General features: G+C 43.5%; 3 protein-coding genes across 4 annotated transcripts; 2 read left to right on the plus strand and 1 right to left on the minus strand.

Annotated features, from left to right (window-relative positions):
• Window positions 1-1,317: 1,317 nt before the first annotated feature.
• Window positions 1,318-6,464, minus strand: LOC132798801 (DNA-directed RNA polymerase, mitochondrial). The gene is made up of 8 exons (XM_060810784.1): window positions 6,155-6,464; window positions 5,973-6,095; window positions 5,421-5,913; window positions 5,207-5,365; window positions 4,388-5,138; window positions 3,191-4,324; window positions 1,909-3,131; window positions 1,318-1,850 (listed from the first exon to the last, which is right to left on the minus strand). Exons 1-8 carry the CDS (start codon window positions 6,318-6,320, stop codon window positions 1,721-1,723), a joined length of 4,179 nt encoding a protein of 1,392 aa, XP_060666767.1. The 5' UTR covers window positions 6,321-6,464; the 3' UTR covers window positions 1,318-1,720.
• A 103-nt stretch (window positions 6,465-6,567) lies between these two features.
• LOC132798803 (uncharacterized) lies at window positions 6,568-10,545 on the plus strand. Its single transcript, XM_060810785.1, has 7 exons — window positions 6,568-7,996; window positions 8,076-8,551; window positions 8,627-8,821; window positions 9,026-9,156; window positions 9,211-9,739; window positions 9,793-10,218; window positions 10,287-10,545. The coding sequence occupies exons 1-7, from the start codon at window positions 6,757-6,759 to the stop codon at window positions 10,425-10,427; spliced, it is 3,138 nt and encodes a 1,045-aa protein (XP_060666768.1). The 5' UTR covers window positions 6,568-6,756; the 3' UTR covers window positions 10,428-10,545.
• A 91-nt stretch (window positions 10,546-10,636) lies between these two features.
• On the plus strand, window positions 10,637-12,865 carry LOC132798806 (uncharacterized). 2 transcript variants are annotated; one of them, XM_060810791.1, is made up of 5 exons: window positions 10,637-11,002; window positions 11,070-11,367; window positions 11,424-11,624; window positions 11,704-11,846; window positions 11,938-12,865. In XM_060810791.1, the coding sequence occupies exons 1-4, from the start codon at window positions 10,844-10,846 to the stop codon at window positions 11,835-11,837; spliced, it is 792 nt and encodes a 263-aa protein (XP_060666774.1). In that variant the 5' UTR covers window positions 10,637-10,843; the 3' UTR covers window positions 11,838-11,846; window positions 11,938-12,865. The 2 variants fall into 2 exon arrangements, with proteins under 2 accessions (XP_060666774.1, XP_060666775.1); XM_060810792.1 differs by having other exon boundaries at window positions 11,746-11,846.
• Window positions 12,866-12,911: the final 46 nt, after the last annotated feature.

Here is a 12,911-nt window from a genome sequence, read left to right on the forward strand (position 1 = left end):
TTGCTGTGTCGTCGTCGTCAGCTGCCACATGCGCTTCTTCCCCAATCGCCACCACAGATCAGAAAATGCAAACAACAATAAAGATGCGTTCAACAAACACTCGTATTTCTTTTGCTCCACTTCCCTTTTTATTTAACTATTGTTTTTATTTTTCGTCTTTTTGTTGGCATAAAAAAATATAACCGCTTTACGCTCTGACCGATGACCGCTGCTTGCTGCCCACAATATGTAGAATTAGCTCCACTGGCTGTTCGCGTTGTGTAGCAGTTGTTTTATTTTTTAACCGTTACGTTGCGTTCTTGACGCGCCGCATGAACTTTTCAAACTGAGAAGACCTGCGACCACGCGCGAGCGAACCCAACACGACACGACACAGCACAAAAAAGACCCGAGCACGAAAGAAAATACCGAATGCCGAATGCCGACGACCGAGTTGAGTCGAGTCGCGTCGCCGGTCGCCGGCAGCAGCGAACAGCGTACGCTGCAGCAGCAGTAGCTGCCTTTGCCGTGTAAAAACAAACGGGGGAGGGAAAAGTGGGCGTGGGATAGCACTCAATGTTCTTGAGTGAGAGTCGAAAGTTTGAGCACTTTTCAAAAGCGACAAACGATTTAAGATTCACATTTTGATTAAGGCTGATAAGCACAAAAATATAAAACAAATCAAAATATCTATTCAAAAAACTGGAAACAAATAAACAAGAACACGTTAATTAAGTTGTACTGAAATAAATTTAAATGACTCGATCAATTCACATTTTATGGAAATCTGATAATTCCATTGATTACCATATTAATTAATTAAAGAGCAAACAAAAGGGAAATTCAATTTTTCAAGAAAAACTCATTAATCTAAAATAGAAAGTAGAAACTAGAAATTAATTACTGTATTCTAATTAAGAGTAAAGTTTTCAAATGAAAATGATTACAAAAACACTTAAATTAAAATCTAGATGATTAAAACTGTAGATAATTATATTGATAATGATATTCCAATGTTAATAATAATAATTCAATATTGATTCAAAATATTTTATAATTTAAACTATCAATCAAAGCAAAGTAATAAAATAAAAGAAAAACTCAATAATACTAAAACAAATGCAAATTAAAAAAAAAATATATAAACAGAAAATGTTTAATGGTTTCTTCATTATAATAGTTATAAATTAATGATAATCAATAAACAAATGAATTAAATACTAAACCTAAAATAATATTTTAAATAAATCCTATATAATGACAATGATGATCCCAAGCAAGTATTAAAATTCCACATCCCAGACGGCCAGTGAGTGAAAAGAGAAACTCAGTTTGCAATTTCATAAATATAGTATTACAATTTATTGTTTATTGCATTTATCAAGTGTCACTTTTAATAATATTTCAAATATTTCGTTTTGGTTTATTTCATAAATAAGCTTCTTTTGCACAGTAGAAATACTAGTTGTGTGTGTAGTATATAAAAATCAGTAGATATGCCAATTCACATCAACGAATTATAAATTAACAATTAGGTTTTGTTGGGTATTAGGCTATTTTAAGTTAGGTATGTATGTTTTATATTGTAAACATTTAGAAAAATCACATTTTTTGCGGCTGCACTTGGCTTTGGGTATTTCCTCTAGTTTTGCAATTTTCTTTTGGTATTAAAAGCATCCAATTTTTCAACAAATCTAACAAAATCTTAAGCTAATGACTACAGAATTAGGCACATTTCCTTTTAGCTGAAGAAGTAGACCGAATCAAGAACGTTGCGCAGATCAAAGTCACCTTTCTGTGGCAGTTGTCTCAGTGTGCGATTCAGCTGCCGTTTTGACAGATCCTCCACCGAACCATCGTTGGTAAATTCGCTGTAAATGCAAATAGTTAATAAAGTGCTGTATGTCAAAATGAATTCTACAAACTTACGTGTCTCGGAAGCTATAAGTTTGTCGCATAAATTTGGACAACTGCTCAAGAATTGGTTGCGAATGGAGCGCCACAAACTGCTCGCGACACGCCCGATTCAGCTCCGGCACCGTACACGCATGCGTCCAGAAGCAATCGTGCACCGAGACAAAGGTGATACCCTGACGCTCGCACTGCAACGAGGTGAGCATCATGTGCGACGAGTCCAGCGAATGAATGAAATTGGGCGGAAAGGCGTTCTTCTGTTTCAGGATATTGGGACGTTCGTAGAGATCCGTTGACATGCTGTTGGTCACACGCAGCCCGGCACGCGGCACATGCTTTGTCTCCTGGCGATTGTATGGCTGCACCACTGGCAAACCCAGCGGCGTTACCCACTCCACATTCTGCATGCACACGCCGGCAATCATGCGGGCACACTCGGTAAACCAGTCTTGAATCTCGCGAGTCGACGTGAACATTTCGCGCAGACTCTCAAACGTTTTTGTGGTCAAATACGTCGACGCTGGCCACACCCAATCCTTGGGGAAGTCATCAATGTCTTTCAGCTGTCGCGCAATCTGCAATCGTGCTCCGTAGCGTGTCACACCGTACACCGTTGTCATCACCGTCTGTTTGATGACCTTGCGTCGCACGAATCCCTCCAGTGCTGCAGCCACATGGAGTCCATTCTGGGCATCTGTTTTACGTGTGCGTTCTACCAACGCCGCCACCGCACTGTACACATCCTGCGGTATAGCCGAAGGTGACAGATTAACACTGCAGGCGCCCGCTTGATCACGACCCAATGCCGCGTAATGCTGCAGACCGTTGCACGAGCCATCCTGATGTATGGGAAAGCGACTCAGATAGGCACTGGGATCGGGTGAGCGTTGCACATTGGCAATCTCCATGCAACAAGCAAGCGTTTGCCACGGTTCATCCGACTTGGACCACCACATGCGACCCGTGAGTGGATTGTCCGCCGAGTCGAGTATCTCTGGCATAATCTCCTCTGCATACAGCAGACGTTCACGCACTGAATCTCGCTTTTTGAGGCCCGTCAAGTTGATACAGTGCAGTTTCAGCCAGCTGAAGCCATCGACGCCCAGCGGCTGTGCCTGATCGAAGATGAGCATTGAACGCGCCAAGTCAGAGCCCAAGTGATTCAAATGCGGCGGCACAGGATAAACGCGTCCACGGAAGTCCATGTTGTGCGGCAGCCAAAAGACCTTGTCACGGTACTGAAAAGGGGGAATTAATAAGGAATTGCACAGAGGAAAGGATCAGTTGAGTGACTTACGTGCTGTGCCAGCGACAGACGATAGAGCGCATCGCACCACAAGCTGTACATCTCGCTTTGTTTGCGTCGATGTGCCAGCTTATCCCTGAACTGCTTGGCACGCTCAGCTGGCGACGTAGGATTCTCGCTATCGCTAGCCGCAGGCAGCGTGGGCAACGCTGGCAACGAGCTGGGCGGCTGTGGCACATCCAGTTTGGCATCGCCGCCATTCTGAAACACCTTAATGATCACATCCAGCAGCTGTGTGTTGACACGCCACGGCACACTGGCCAGCTGATTGAGCGAGTCAAGTGCCGGATAGAGATGCTGCGGATTGGAGGCGTGTATGCGTTCCCATTGCTGCACCGCCTGCTGTGGTAAACGTATCAGTTCCGATTTGTTCAGCAAATAGCCGCCGTTGTGTGGCGTGCTCCAGGGTTGTGGTGGACACAGCATAGGCACCAGATTCGCGTCAAAGGTAAGCGTCTGTTGGCGTGAGGCGCGCAATAAACGCGACAACACAGGATGTGGTTTGACTTCCTCCTTGACCAAGCGTCCCTGATTCCGAAACAGCGTATAGAAGGCAGGCAATAGATTCTGTGGCGTCGTCGTCGCTGTCTTCTTTTGACGCATAATATGCGCATCAATTTTGATATCACGCACGAGAATATTGAAAAGGAAACGTCCCACACCGATCAATACATTCGACGGCCACGGTACCTCGGGCAGATCCATGGAGGGTCCACTGTGACGCTGTTCGTGCACCAAACGTTGCCACATTTGCCTTGTGTTATCCTGACTCTTGCCGCTATCCCACAGCTCACAGTACGAGCTGTAAATATCGCCAACTTTCTCCAACGTGCCATTGTGTTTTTTCAGTTCGATTTGATAGCATTGCTGCACCCGTTGACCGAGTTCCTTGTACAGCTGACCCACGGTGGGACTAAAGGTCTCGGACCCTTCGGCGAGTTTGTAGATCTCCTTGATGAGTATGTCCGTAAAGTGGCTCGTTTCCAGCACCTTAAGGTACGTATAGTAGTTCATGTATCCATGCGGCTTGAAACGCACCTGAGCACGCAACGTGTTCAGATCACGCACAATGGCAGCCGAGATTTGTTTGCGCCACGTTTGATCCAATTCCTTAAGCTTAGTGCGCTGCAAGCAAGAAATTGAGTGTTAAATAGTTTGACGTTGGAATTTTTGATATTTGTGACTTACGCAAAATTTGGCATTGGCAAATTCCTTGGGCTTTTCAATGGACTTGATGGTGATGGAGCCATCCAATTCCACTTGCAACTGTTCACGAGCTAGCTGCTCTAATTGTGCTTTACTATATCCAAGCTTTGAGTTCATAATGCTGCAATCCTGCTGCTTTATTGTTTCGGCTTCGGCGCCCACGGGAACAGTGTATGCATTGAGATCGTTGAGCAGTTCGTTGTCGTAGCCCAACTGAGGTGGCACATATACAGGCGTGAAATCGGCACGTACTCGCCTTATGGCATCCAGCGCTATATCACGTTGATCAGACACAAACTTTGAGCGATCCATAATCTGATTAAGCGTATATCCTTGTTGTTCAGCCTGTTCGATGTACTGTTCAATGAATTTTATATTCTCTGCATCCGACTCAACGCGTCCAAGACACTCGAAAGCAGCTGCATAAGTTTGCTCGCTAAACTGCAGACCATCCTCATGGATAAGCTTGAACAGCTCCTGGCAACGGTCAAAAGAACCTTTGCCCGCATAGCCATGCAACAGAATGTTATACAGTTCAATGGTGATGATGCTTTGCTTCTGCGGTATGTTATTCTTTTTGGCGCGACTGCGATAGGCAAAGATTGTGGAGAGCGCGCGACTCAGCATGTTTGCTGAGACGCATACATTGAGATACGTAGTCAAATTGACGTTCAATGCGCGTTGCTTGGCCAGACGTTCCTGTTCCTCATTGACATGCACCTTTGACTTGAAGCTGTTGATAGAAAATAAAACAATTAGTATTAGTATGTGACACCCTTGAGGAATATGTTGAGCACTTGCCGCTTTTTGGACTTTGCTGTTACGGCATTTATTTTCGACTGCACACTAGTTTCCTGAATAGGTTTCGGGGGCTGCTGCTGATCATCGATGTAAGGCTCATTCGATTCAAAGGGATCCAACAAAGTTGACTCCACTACGGCGAGTTTAGGTGCATTCAAACTGTAGAAACAATCGCGTTTAGATAAGAAATGATTGATATATCATTATTACGCACCCAAATCTGGCCAAATCTGCTTCAATGTTGTCCTGTCGCTCATGTTCAATACCTTCCAGAATGTCCCGATAATTGTTAAAGCTCTTTAGTATGTTGTGCACCTCTGTCGGATTCGAAATTATCTGTTTGCTGTACGTATCCTTGCCAAAGAATATTATCGGCTTGTCATCGTACATGCCCGCCTCCAATATCGAACTGTCTACCGCATCCAAATCGAACTTTTGATATTCTGCAGGCTGCCGCTGCACGGTTTCTTCACTGTTCTTTAACTTTGCTGGACTATTGATGTGGCTCTCCAGTATTAATTGTTGATATTCCTCCAGCTGCAGCTGTGCTTCACCACTGCAGGGTTCGCCTTTCTTCTGGGCACGTCGTTCTTCGCGTGCCCGCTTCTCGAGGATTTGCATTTGTGTTTTCTGTATGAATTCGGCCAATTTCTTTGACTTCAAGCGCTTGACACGCGACTTGCGCTCGCTGGCAGTGAGCTCGGTTACTGCAAGCAGATGTACATTAGTTTTTTCATTCACAACATATTGTAATTAGCAAGATTACCTTCCAATAGCTCCACATATTTGGCGTAGCGCGGTTTACGTAAACGTTTCTTCTTCGCCTGAGCCAAGGCGTCTGCTTGTGTGGGTGTGGTGGACTGTGTGCGTAAAGCAATTGCAGTTGTTGCTACGAGATTTACGCATTTAATATATGAACGCACATTTAGCATATGTATATTAACTTACTTGCCGGCGCTGGACGGTAAAGCATCTGATAATATTGCTGATATTGAGTCAAATTATGCGCAGCGTTGCCGCAATTGCTGCAGCCTGTTGTTGTTGAGGTAGGCGGCGGCAAGCGTAGCACACGCTGTACAGCTGCAGCACGGTTGACGCCCAATAAGCGATACATGTTTGCGAGTTGCAATTGCAACGTTTCGTATTAGATTTTACACAATTTTTATACAAATATTGAACGCTTGCATAATATTTTGTTGTCCATTGCGCGCTTCACGTGTTGGTCTGACAGTGCTAGTGTGACCGAGTATCACGTTATGCTAATATACCAAAACGACAGCCCTTTATGAAATGCCACCAATTTACAAACCATTTATATTGTGTGTGTTTATCAAGTCATCAATTGACAATACGAAACTTTCAAACCGACAACTTTACTGAAATTAGGATAAAATACACTACAAACATTTACACAATGCAATAACGTAGTTATCAATACATTTCAATCGAGCTGCCAACTCATTGCTGTTTTAGGTGTTGGTAAACTATCCACCGATTTTAATTTGCTCAACACTAATTTTAACGTTCGTCTGAAAGTTGTTACAAAAACAATGGCGCCTAAACGCGAAAAGAAAGATAAAAAAGAGAACACAGATGATGACTCCAAGCCGCAACCACCCAATATATTTCTATATATTCAGCTGGCCGGCATTGGTATTCTGCCCACTACAAAACATGCACTCGAAATACACATGGATCAAGGAGAAAGCGTCATTGTGAAATGCGTAGAGCAATACGACACCGAAGGCATTATTTTGGAGCAAGAATTCCACACCAAGCCCACATACACATTAATCTTTCAACAGGACAACCTGGATCGCATTAATCAGGCCGCAGATAATCCACTGCTCATCAAACTCTACATGCGCAAAGTGGAATCATCGACGACTTTCACGGAAACCGAGGTGGAGCAGGAAACGTTTCTGACCGAAGAAGATAAAGAAGAAAACACAGTGGCTGCCGTTATTGAAGATGTGACACATCTGTCGCCTACTCCAGATGCAGCCCAGGTGAATATCGAAGTGGATTACTTTGCCGACAATGACGATCTGTTGCTGCTTTGCGTGGGATACTTGGATCTGATCAAACTCTTTGGCCATCATCGCTGCATGGTGCGCGAGGAACTTTACCTCTACCCCGTACCCGATGTGCCTAACGAGTTGCGCTGCACCGTTCACTCGGAGTGGCATCTGTACACTTTGGTGCCCATTGCCAAGGAAATTGCGTTTACCAATATGGCGTTTGTGTCTTTCGAGTCCATCTACAATCTGAATGAGAATTATACGCTCAATGTGGACACCCTTGAAGTGCAGCTCAGCTTTCGTTCCACGCAGCCGGTGACACGCAACGAATATCATGTGATTCCTTGGTGCAGCTTTAACAGATTCAGCGACGTTTGCATTGCCAATCAGCATAGTTATTTGCTCTTTGAATCGTTTCGCAGCAATGTGGATATTGACAATTGTTTGGGCCTCAAGTCCACCATGGAGGTGAGCATCCATCAGCTGTTCCAGCAGCTTATGCGTTCCGAGAACTTAGACGTGGTCTTCAATGCCATAAGTCCACAATTCGATAATGCTCTGATTTGCAATACATTCCATCGCTATATTCTCACCCGTGAAATGTCCGACGCATTGTACAATGTATTTATCCTGCAACGTTATGTTATTCTAGTGGAGGCTTTTCAGACGGCAAGCGCTACGGACAACAAAGGAACAAAGGGAGCTAAAGCCAGCAAGCAAAAGGTATTCGAGGGGATTTTGGATCCAGCAATTATGCTGTTTCCCGGTGGCAAGTAACACAATATATTACAGTCCAACCTGCGGCTTTACTAATAACTATTATATATTCATTGTATTCTTTTTTGCAGTACAAACAATTCGCTTTGCTGTGGAGCTTAAGTATCTGGGCATCCAAAAGAAAGCGGTGAAGACGAAGCGAGTCACTATGGGCACTTCGAAACAACGCCGCAGCAGCACAGAGCCCGTGGAACCCACCTTTGCCATCATCAAGCTGTGTCTCTTGGCACCGCTGGGTGAAACTTATCACGAGCTGAAGGTGTTTCGAGAGAGCTTCATAAGCCAGAATCGACTGTTGCATTGCAATAAACCGCCATCGGAGCCACCGAAAGCGACGCTCTGTGAGATTCAACGTGAAGTATATTTGCGTTTCGATGCATTCGTACGCGATACGATTCGTTATATTGTGGACAAAAATGTGCAGAGCGTCGAGGAGAAGCGCAATCATTTCTGCTGTGCGTTGCAGAATCTCAGCAACATACTGCTGAAATTGGTGGGCAGTGATTTCAATAATCGCATACACACCAGCTCCAATCATGAGTTCCGAGTGAGTATCCATGAAATCTATGGTATTATATATACACATATGTATGTATAATAAATTGTAATTTTTAAATTTTAGAATATCTGCGTACTTGCATTCAATGAGTTGGAGACGCGTACCCACAACCTTCTGGAGAAGATCGAGGACGAAGGCTTTGATGAGCTTATTAAGGATAGGCACAAGAAGAGCGAACAACTTTTCGATGCAATGAATGCCATCAAATTGATGAATGCGGTGGGGGATAAGCGCATGGCTAGTTATTTCTATGAAAAGGTCAGACAAAAGGAAGATTAGATAATGCCTGGTTATTGATTTATTCGCCTTAATTGACAAATCATTACACTCGTAAAATATCATACATCTAATCGCTTTAATAGACTGCCATGTGAATCAATCAATTCCATGAGCAATCAGCTTATATTAATCATTTTTAATCATTAAGGAAGTTTGTCATTTAATTATAATGTTGTGTTTCAGGAAAAAGATCACAGTGGGCCGCTTTTCGAATTCTATGATCTGATTGTCAAAATGGAGCAATCTGAGTATGTAGCTGCCAAGGCCTTTTTTAAAACTGTCCAAATTCTTTCACCGCTACAAGATTATTTAGCGTAAGTGTCCATCATTGCTTTGTTCATTTCTAATTGATCTCATCCTGATCACAGTGGTTGGATTCGTATATTCATCAACTATGTGGACACACGCGATGATCCCGATCCCACAATCTCGTCGAATGCTAATGAGTGTCTGTTGAATAGCATAACACAATATGCAGAGACACATGTTAGCAAATTAGATGGTTGGATTTTGCTTTATTGCTATTACAAGCGCTTTGATTATGCGCCTGGTTTTAACTACGCACGTTGGCGTCTTGAGGAAGAGTTGACGAGCCCGTCGCATAGAGTGAATGAGGCTGCGGCACCTCTCAGCATTTGGGGCATTTCGTTGAACATGAATCCTGAATTTGCAAAGGAGAGCGGCCACATGTTCTTTGTGTGCTTCAAGTTGTTTGTGCGTCTGGGCCTTTATGAATTTGGCCAGGTGATCTTCAACGAGTTCCAGTCGCAGTGCGATGAGGTAGATCGTTATTTGATTAGCACACAGCTGAAAATATTGCTTAAACAGCTCGATGACGATTTTGAGCCCGTCGAGCACGGTGGCGTTGGCGAGGACAACGGCGAGGAGGAAGAGCTGGTAAGTTAAATCAAGATTAATGCTTTTGCTAAATTAATAATTTATAATATTAGACGCCCCAAGCAGCGTTTGTGGCACAGGTAAACGGCAACGTTGAATTCGCACGCGGCAACTGGGAGAAGGCGGCCAATTACTATGAGCGCATTGTGGATCAATCATCAGGCTTTGAGGGTGAACGTGATAACTATTTGCTGAGCAAACTACGCTTCGCTTACATATCCTATGAGATGGACAACTTTGACCAGACAGTGAACGCGTTGAGTCAACCCTTTGACGGTCAACTACTGTCGCTCTTCTGCAACTACTTGATGGGCAAAGCCTACTACAGACTGTATGATTTCAACAAGGCACTGCAGTGCTTTATTACCTGCACCTCCTTTGGTGCGCACGTGCCGAACATTTGGGGTTTCTTGGCTCTGATTAATCTGCATCTGGGCAACAATGTGAATGCCATCAATTGCTGGAAATATGCTAGAATTGTAAGTGCTTGTAAATTGCTATTTTAAGAATGTTTTTGTAGTTCATTATGTGTTGCGTATTGCTTCAGGATCCGACTAAATGCATTACAGATGAAACGATTTTTGAGGAACTGGAACTCATTGATGTGGACAGCGTGGATCTGTTTATCGATGGGCCTAGTTCTGGTTCGACCACCTCCTCTACCTTCAGCTTTACCGATGATGAATAGTGATATGTAGTGTTGTGTTGACTGCTACTATTAAAATTGTTGAATGCCGAGGCAACAGATAGGCAGCATCACATTCTTAGCTGTTGTCTCGGCATCCGTCAACTTGATTTCACCCCAACGGTTATGATTATGGTTTCATTAGCTGTGTGCTTACCTTCATGCAACATGCGATACAACTTGGCAAACTAACAGGCTTCTTTTTATTTACATGTTGTTGTTGTGTGGCAGCCGTGACTTGTTGTTGACACAAGGTAATGAGACAGCCCGCAATTTGCTTGCATAAGACAGCAGTATTACACACACACACACACGTATACTACACAACACACAGACACTGGCAGCTGCTTTTTATAGCATACTTTTGAGTGGTGCACAAATGCTGCACCTCAGTCTTGTTAGTCAGTGAGCATCACAACATGGCCAGCGTTGGAGGCTTGGATTATGGCGATAAGTTGCCACCGGTGGGCAGCGTCACCAGCAGCACTGCTTTGGCTATACGCAACTCGACAATTATAGCACATCGATTGTCCATCTACTTGCCCCAGCTGCTGCTGCCCTCCAGAGATCCCCAGAAGGTGAGACAAGCGACAAGCCCATTAACAATTAATTGAATACCATTTAATATGCATTCATTGCTCGCAGCTCATCATGGAAATCAATTGCTATGTGGCACAGTTTCGTGAGCTACTGATCTACATTGGCCAAACCCGAGATTCGCCCGAGTTGCGCGAGAAGATTCGACGTCTGCGTCGCAGCTGCGTGGATGCCTGCAAGCATTTGGCACATCTGATTACGCCACAGCCGCGCCATTGTCTGGGCAGTCCCAGTGAGCGCATGCATCTCTCGCTGCTGTTTCTGCTCACCCAGCAGTTTCGGCATGAGCTCATCAAGAGCTATCGTCTCATCCAGCTGGTGCCGTACGACATGACCGACTATTATGGTAAGTGTAGCAAGTAAATACCCAAGGATTATTGTTTTAACAAAGTGTCTTTGCAGCACCTGCTCGCACTGCGCCCTCGAATCTGGGCAATGTGATTAGCCAGATATTGTTGTGCAAGCAAATCAATCCGGACTTTCAGCAAGAGGAACTTTGCAGCATTAGCAAGGATGCACAAGAGTTGAGTGAGCTGCTCGACAAGCTGCAATCACATTTGCCCAACCCAACTACTGAGACAGCCGAGGAAACCGTCGAGCACTGTGAGTAAATGCCACAAAACTGAACAGAATAGTCCCTAGACTAGTCCCTTGGCTACACCTTCTCTCTTGTCCTGCAAAGCCGCTGCGGCTGCTGCTGCTGTCTGCCTGAATGCACCGCCAGCCTGGTATACACAACATCGTCGTCGCAGCTGCCTCAGCCGCAGTCGCAGTCTCTGCTGTTGTTTTATGCCATCCCAAGCGAGTTCGTTTTGAATAAAACAGGTAAGTGAAAGCCGGCATGGCTTATAGCAGACCGCATTACTGTATACTCTATCATAATAAAAATGTGAAATGCATTCTGTATACTTACAAGCAATCCGAATGGCAAATCGTAAATAACTTCAGCCTTAACTTATCTGCGACGCGCATGCAGGAAATTTCGCATAAAGTTCGCACTTATAATGTCGGGAATTCTCAATTGTAAAACGCAAAAAAAATAAGTAGTGCTATCAGCAGCAATGATCAGCGTAACATTCCGTAGATTTAATTATATGTATTTATTTTACAATCTATTGTTTATTATTATTTATTGTTGCCATTCATGAAATGCACTTCGATTATGTTGTATTTTTAAATTTTCCACTAAATTAGGCAGTCGGGCCACATTTCATTTTTTATTTACTCACTCTCGATACAAGTACTTTCAGCTGTCATTGTTGAAAACCTGTAGCCAGTCATAAGGAAGTGAATGTGGCACACACAAAGCAATAACAAATGTGTTTGTTGTCTTGTGTGTGTACCGTTAACGTTGAACGGTGTAACGGTTAATTAAGGGCAGCTCAAAGATTTATATTAAAATTTCTCTCTCTTAATCCCAATTACCTCATAAATATAGCCAGCCAGCCACGTTGCCTGTTGTCAGTTGCCATCTGCTGCCGGTTGTTGCCAAGTCATGAAGTGGAAGAGAGCGAAGGCAGATGTTTGCGTGTTCCACATTTGATGTAACGTCGACAGCACTTGTTGTTATCACTTGATAAGGACGTAATCCCCAATTGCCGGTCTAGTATTTGATTAGATGATAGTACAAACCCCATTCACAGGCCCCCCTAAAAGCGAGTTAGTTACGAGTAGATGTAGGAAATACACAAGATTTTGCAATTCAGGTTTGCTTTCATATTTTGTTGAATATATTTTAATTTTAAAAATATGCTTTCGTCTTTTACAAAACATATCTCTACATTAAAAATATATGTATAGTATATAGTATATATTTATGTGTATATGTATATACTTTATGGAGTTCTATATAGTAGTGTATATATATATATATATAAGGTATAAACTTCT

Source organism: Drosophila nasuta, chromosome 2L, assembly GCF_023558535.2.
Source record: "Drosophila nasuta strain 15112-1781.00 chromosome 2L, ASM2355853v1, whole genome shotgun sequence".
Lineage (NCBI taxonomy): Eukaryota > Metazoa > Arthropoda > Insecta > Diptera > Drosophilidae > Drosophila > Drosophila nasuta.

Excerpts from the sequence above, each read along its gene's own strand:
- LOC132798806 (XM_060810791.1), top strand. The coding sequence starts at position 10,844 with ATGGCCAGCGTTGGAGGCTTGGATTATGGCGATAAGTTGCCACCGGTG. Across the intron at positions 11,003-11,069 it reads CCTCCAGAGATCCCCAGAAG|CTCATCATGGAAATCAATTG; the intron begins GTGAGACAAGCG and ends CATTGCTCGCAG. Across the intron at positions 11,368-11,423 it reads CGACATGACCGACTATTATG|CACCTGCTCGCACTGCGCCC; the intron begins GTAAGTGTAGCA and ends GTGTCTTTGCAG.
- LOC132798803 (XM_060810785.1), top strand. The coding sequence starts at position 6,757 with ATGGCGCCTAAACGCGAAAAGAAAGATAAAAAAGAGAACACAGATGAT. Across the intron at positions 8,552-8,626 it reads GCTCCAATCATGAGTTCCGA|AATATCTGCGTACTTGCATT; the intron begins GTGAGTATCCAT and ends TTTAAATTTTAG. Across the intron at positions 8,822-9,025 it reads CTAGTTATTTCTATGAAAAG|GAAAAAGATCACAGTGGGCC; the intron begins GTCAGACAAAAG and ends GTTGTGTTTCAG.
- LOC132798801 (XM_060810784.1), bottom strand. The coding sequence starts at position 6,320 with ATGTATCGCTTATTGGGCGTCAACCGTGCTGCAGCTGTACAGCGTGTG. Across the intron at positions 6,096-6,154 it reads TTACCGTCCAGCGCCGGCAA|CAACAACTGCAATTGCTTTA; the intron begins GTAAGTTAATAT and ends TAAATCTCGTAG. Across the intron at positions 5,139-5,206 it reads ACAGCAAAGTCCAAAAAGCG|CTTCAAGTCAAAGGTGCATG; the intron begins GCAAGTGCTCAA and ends TTCTATCAACAG.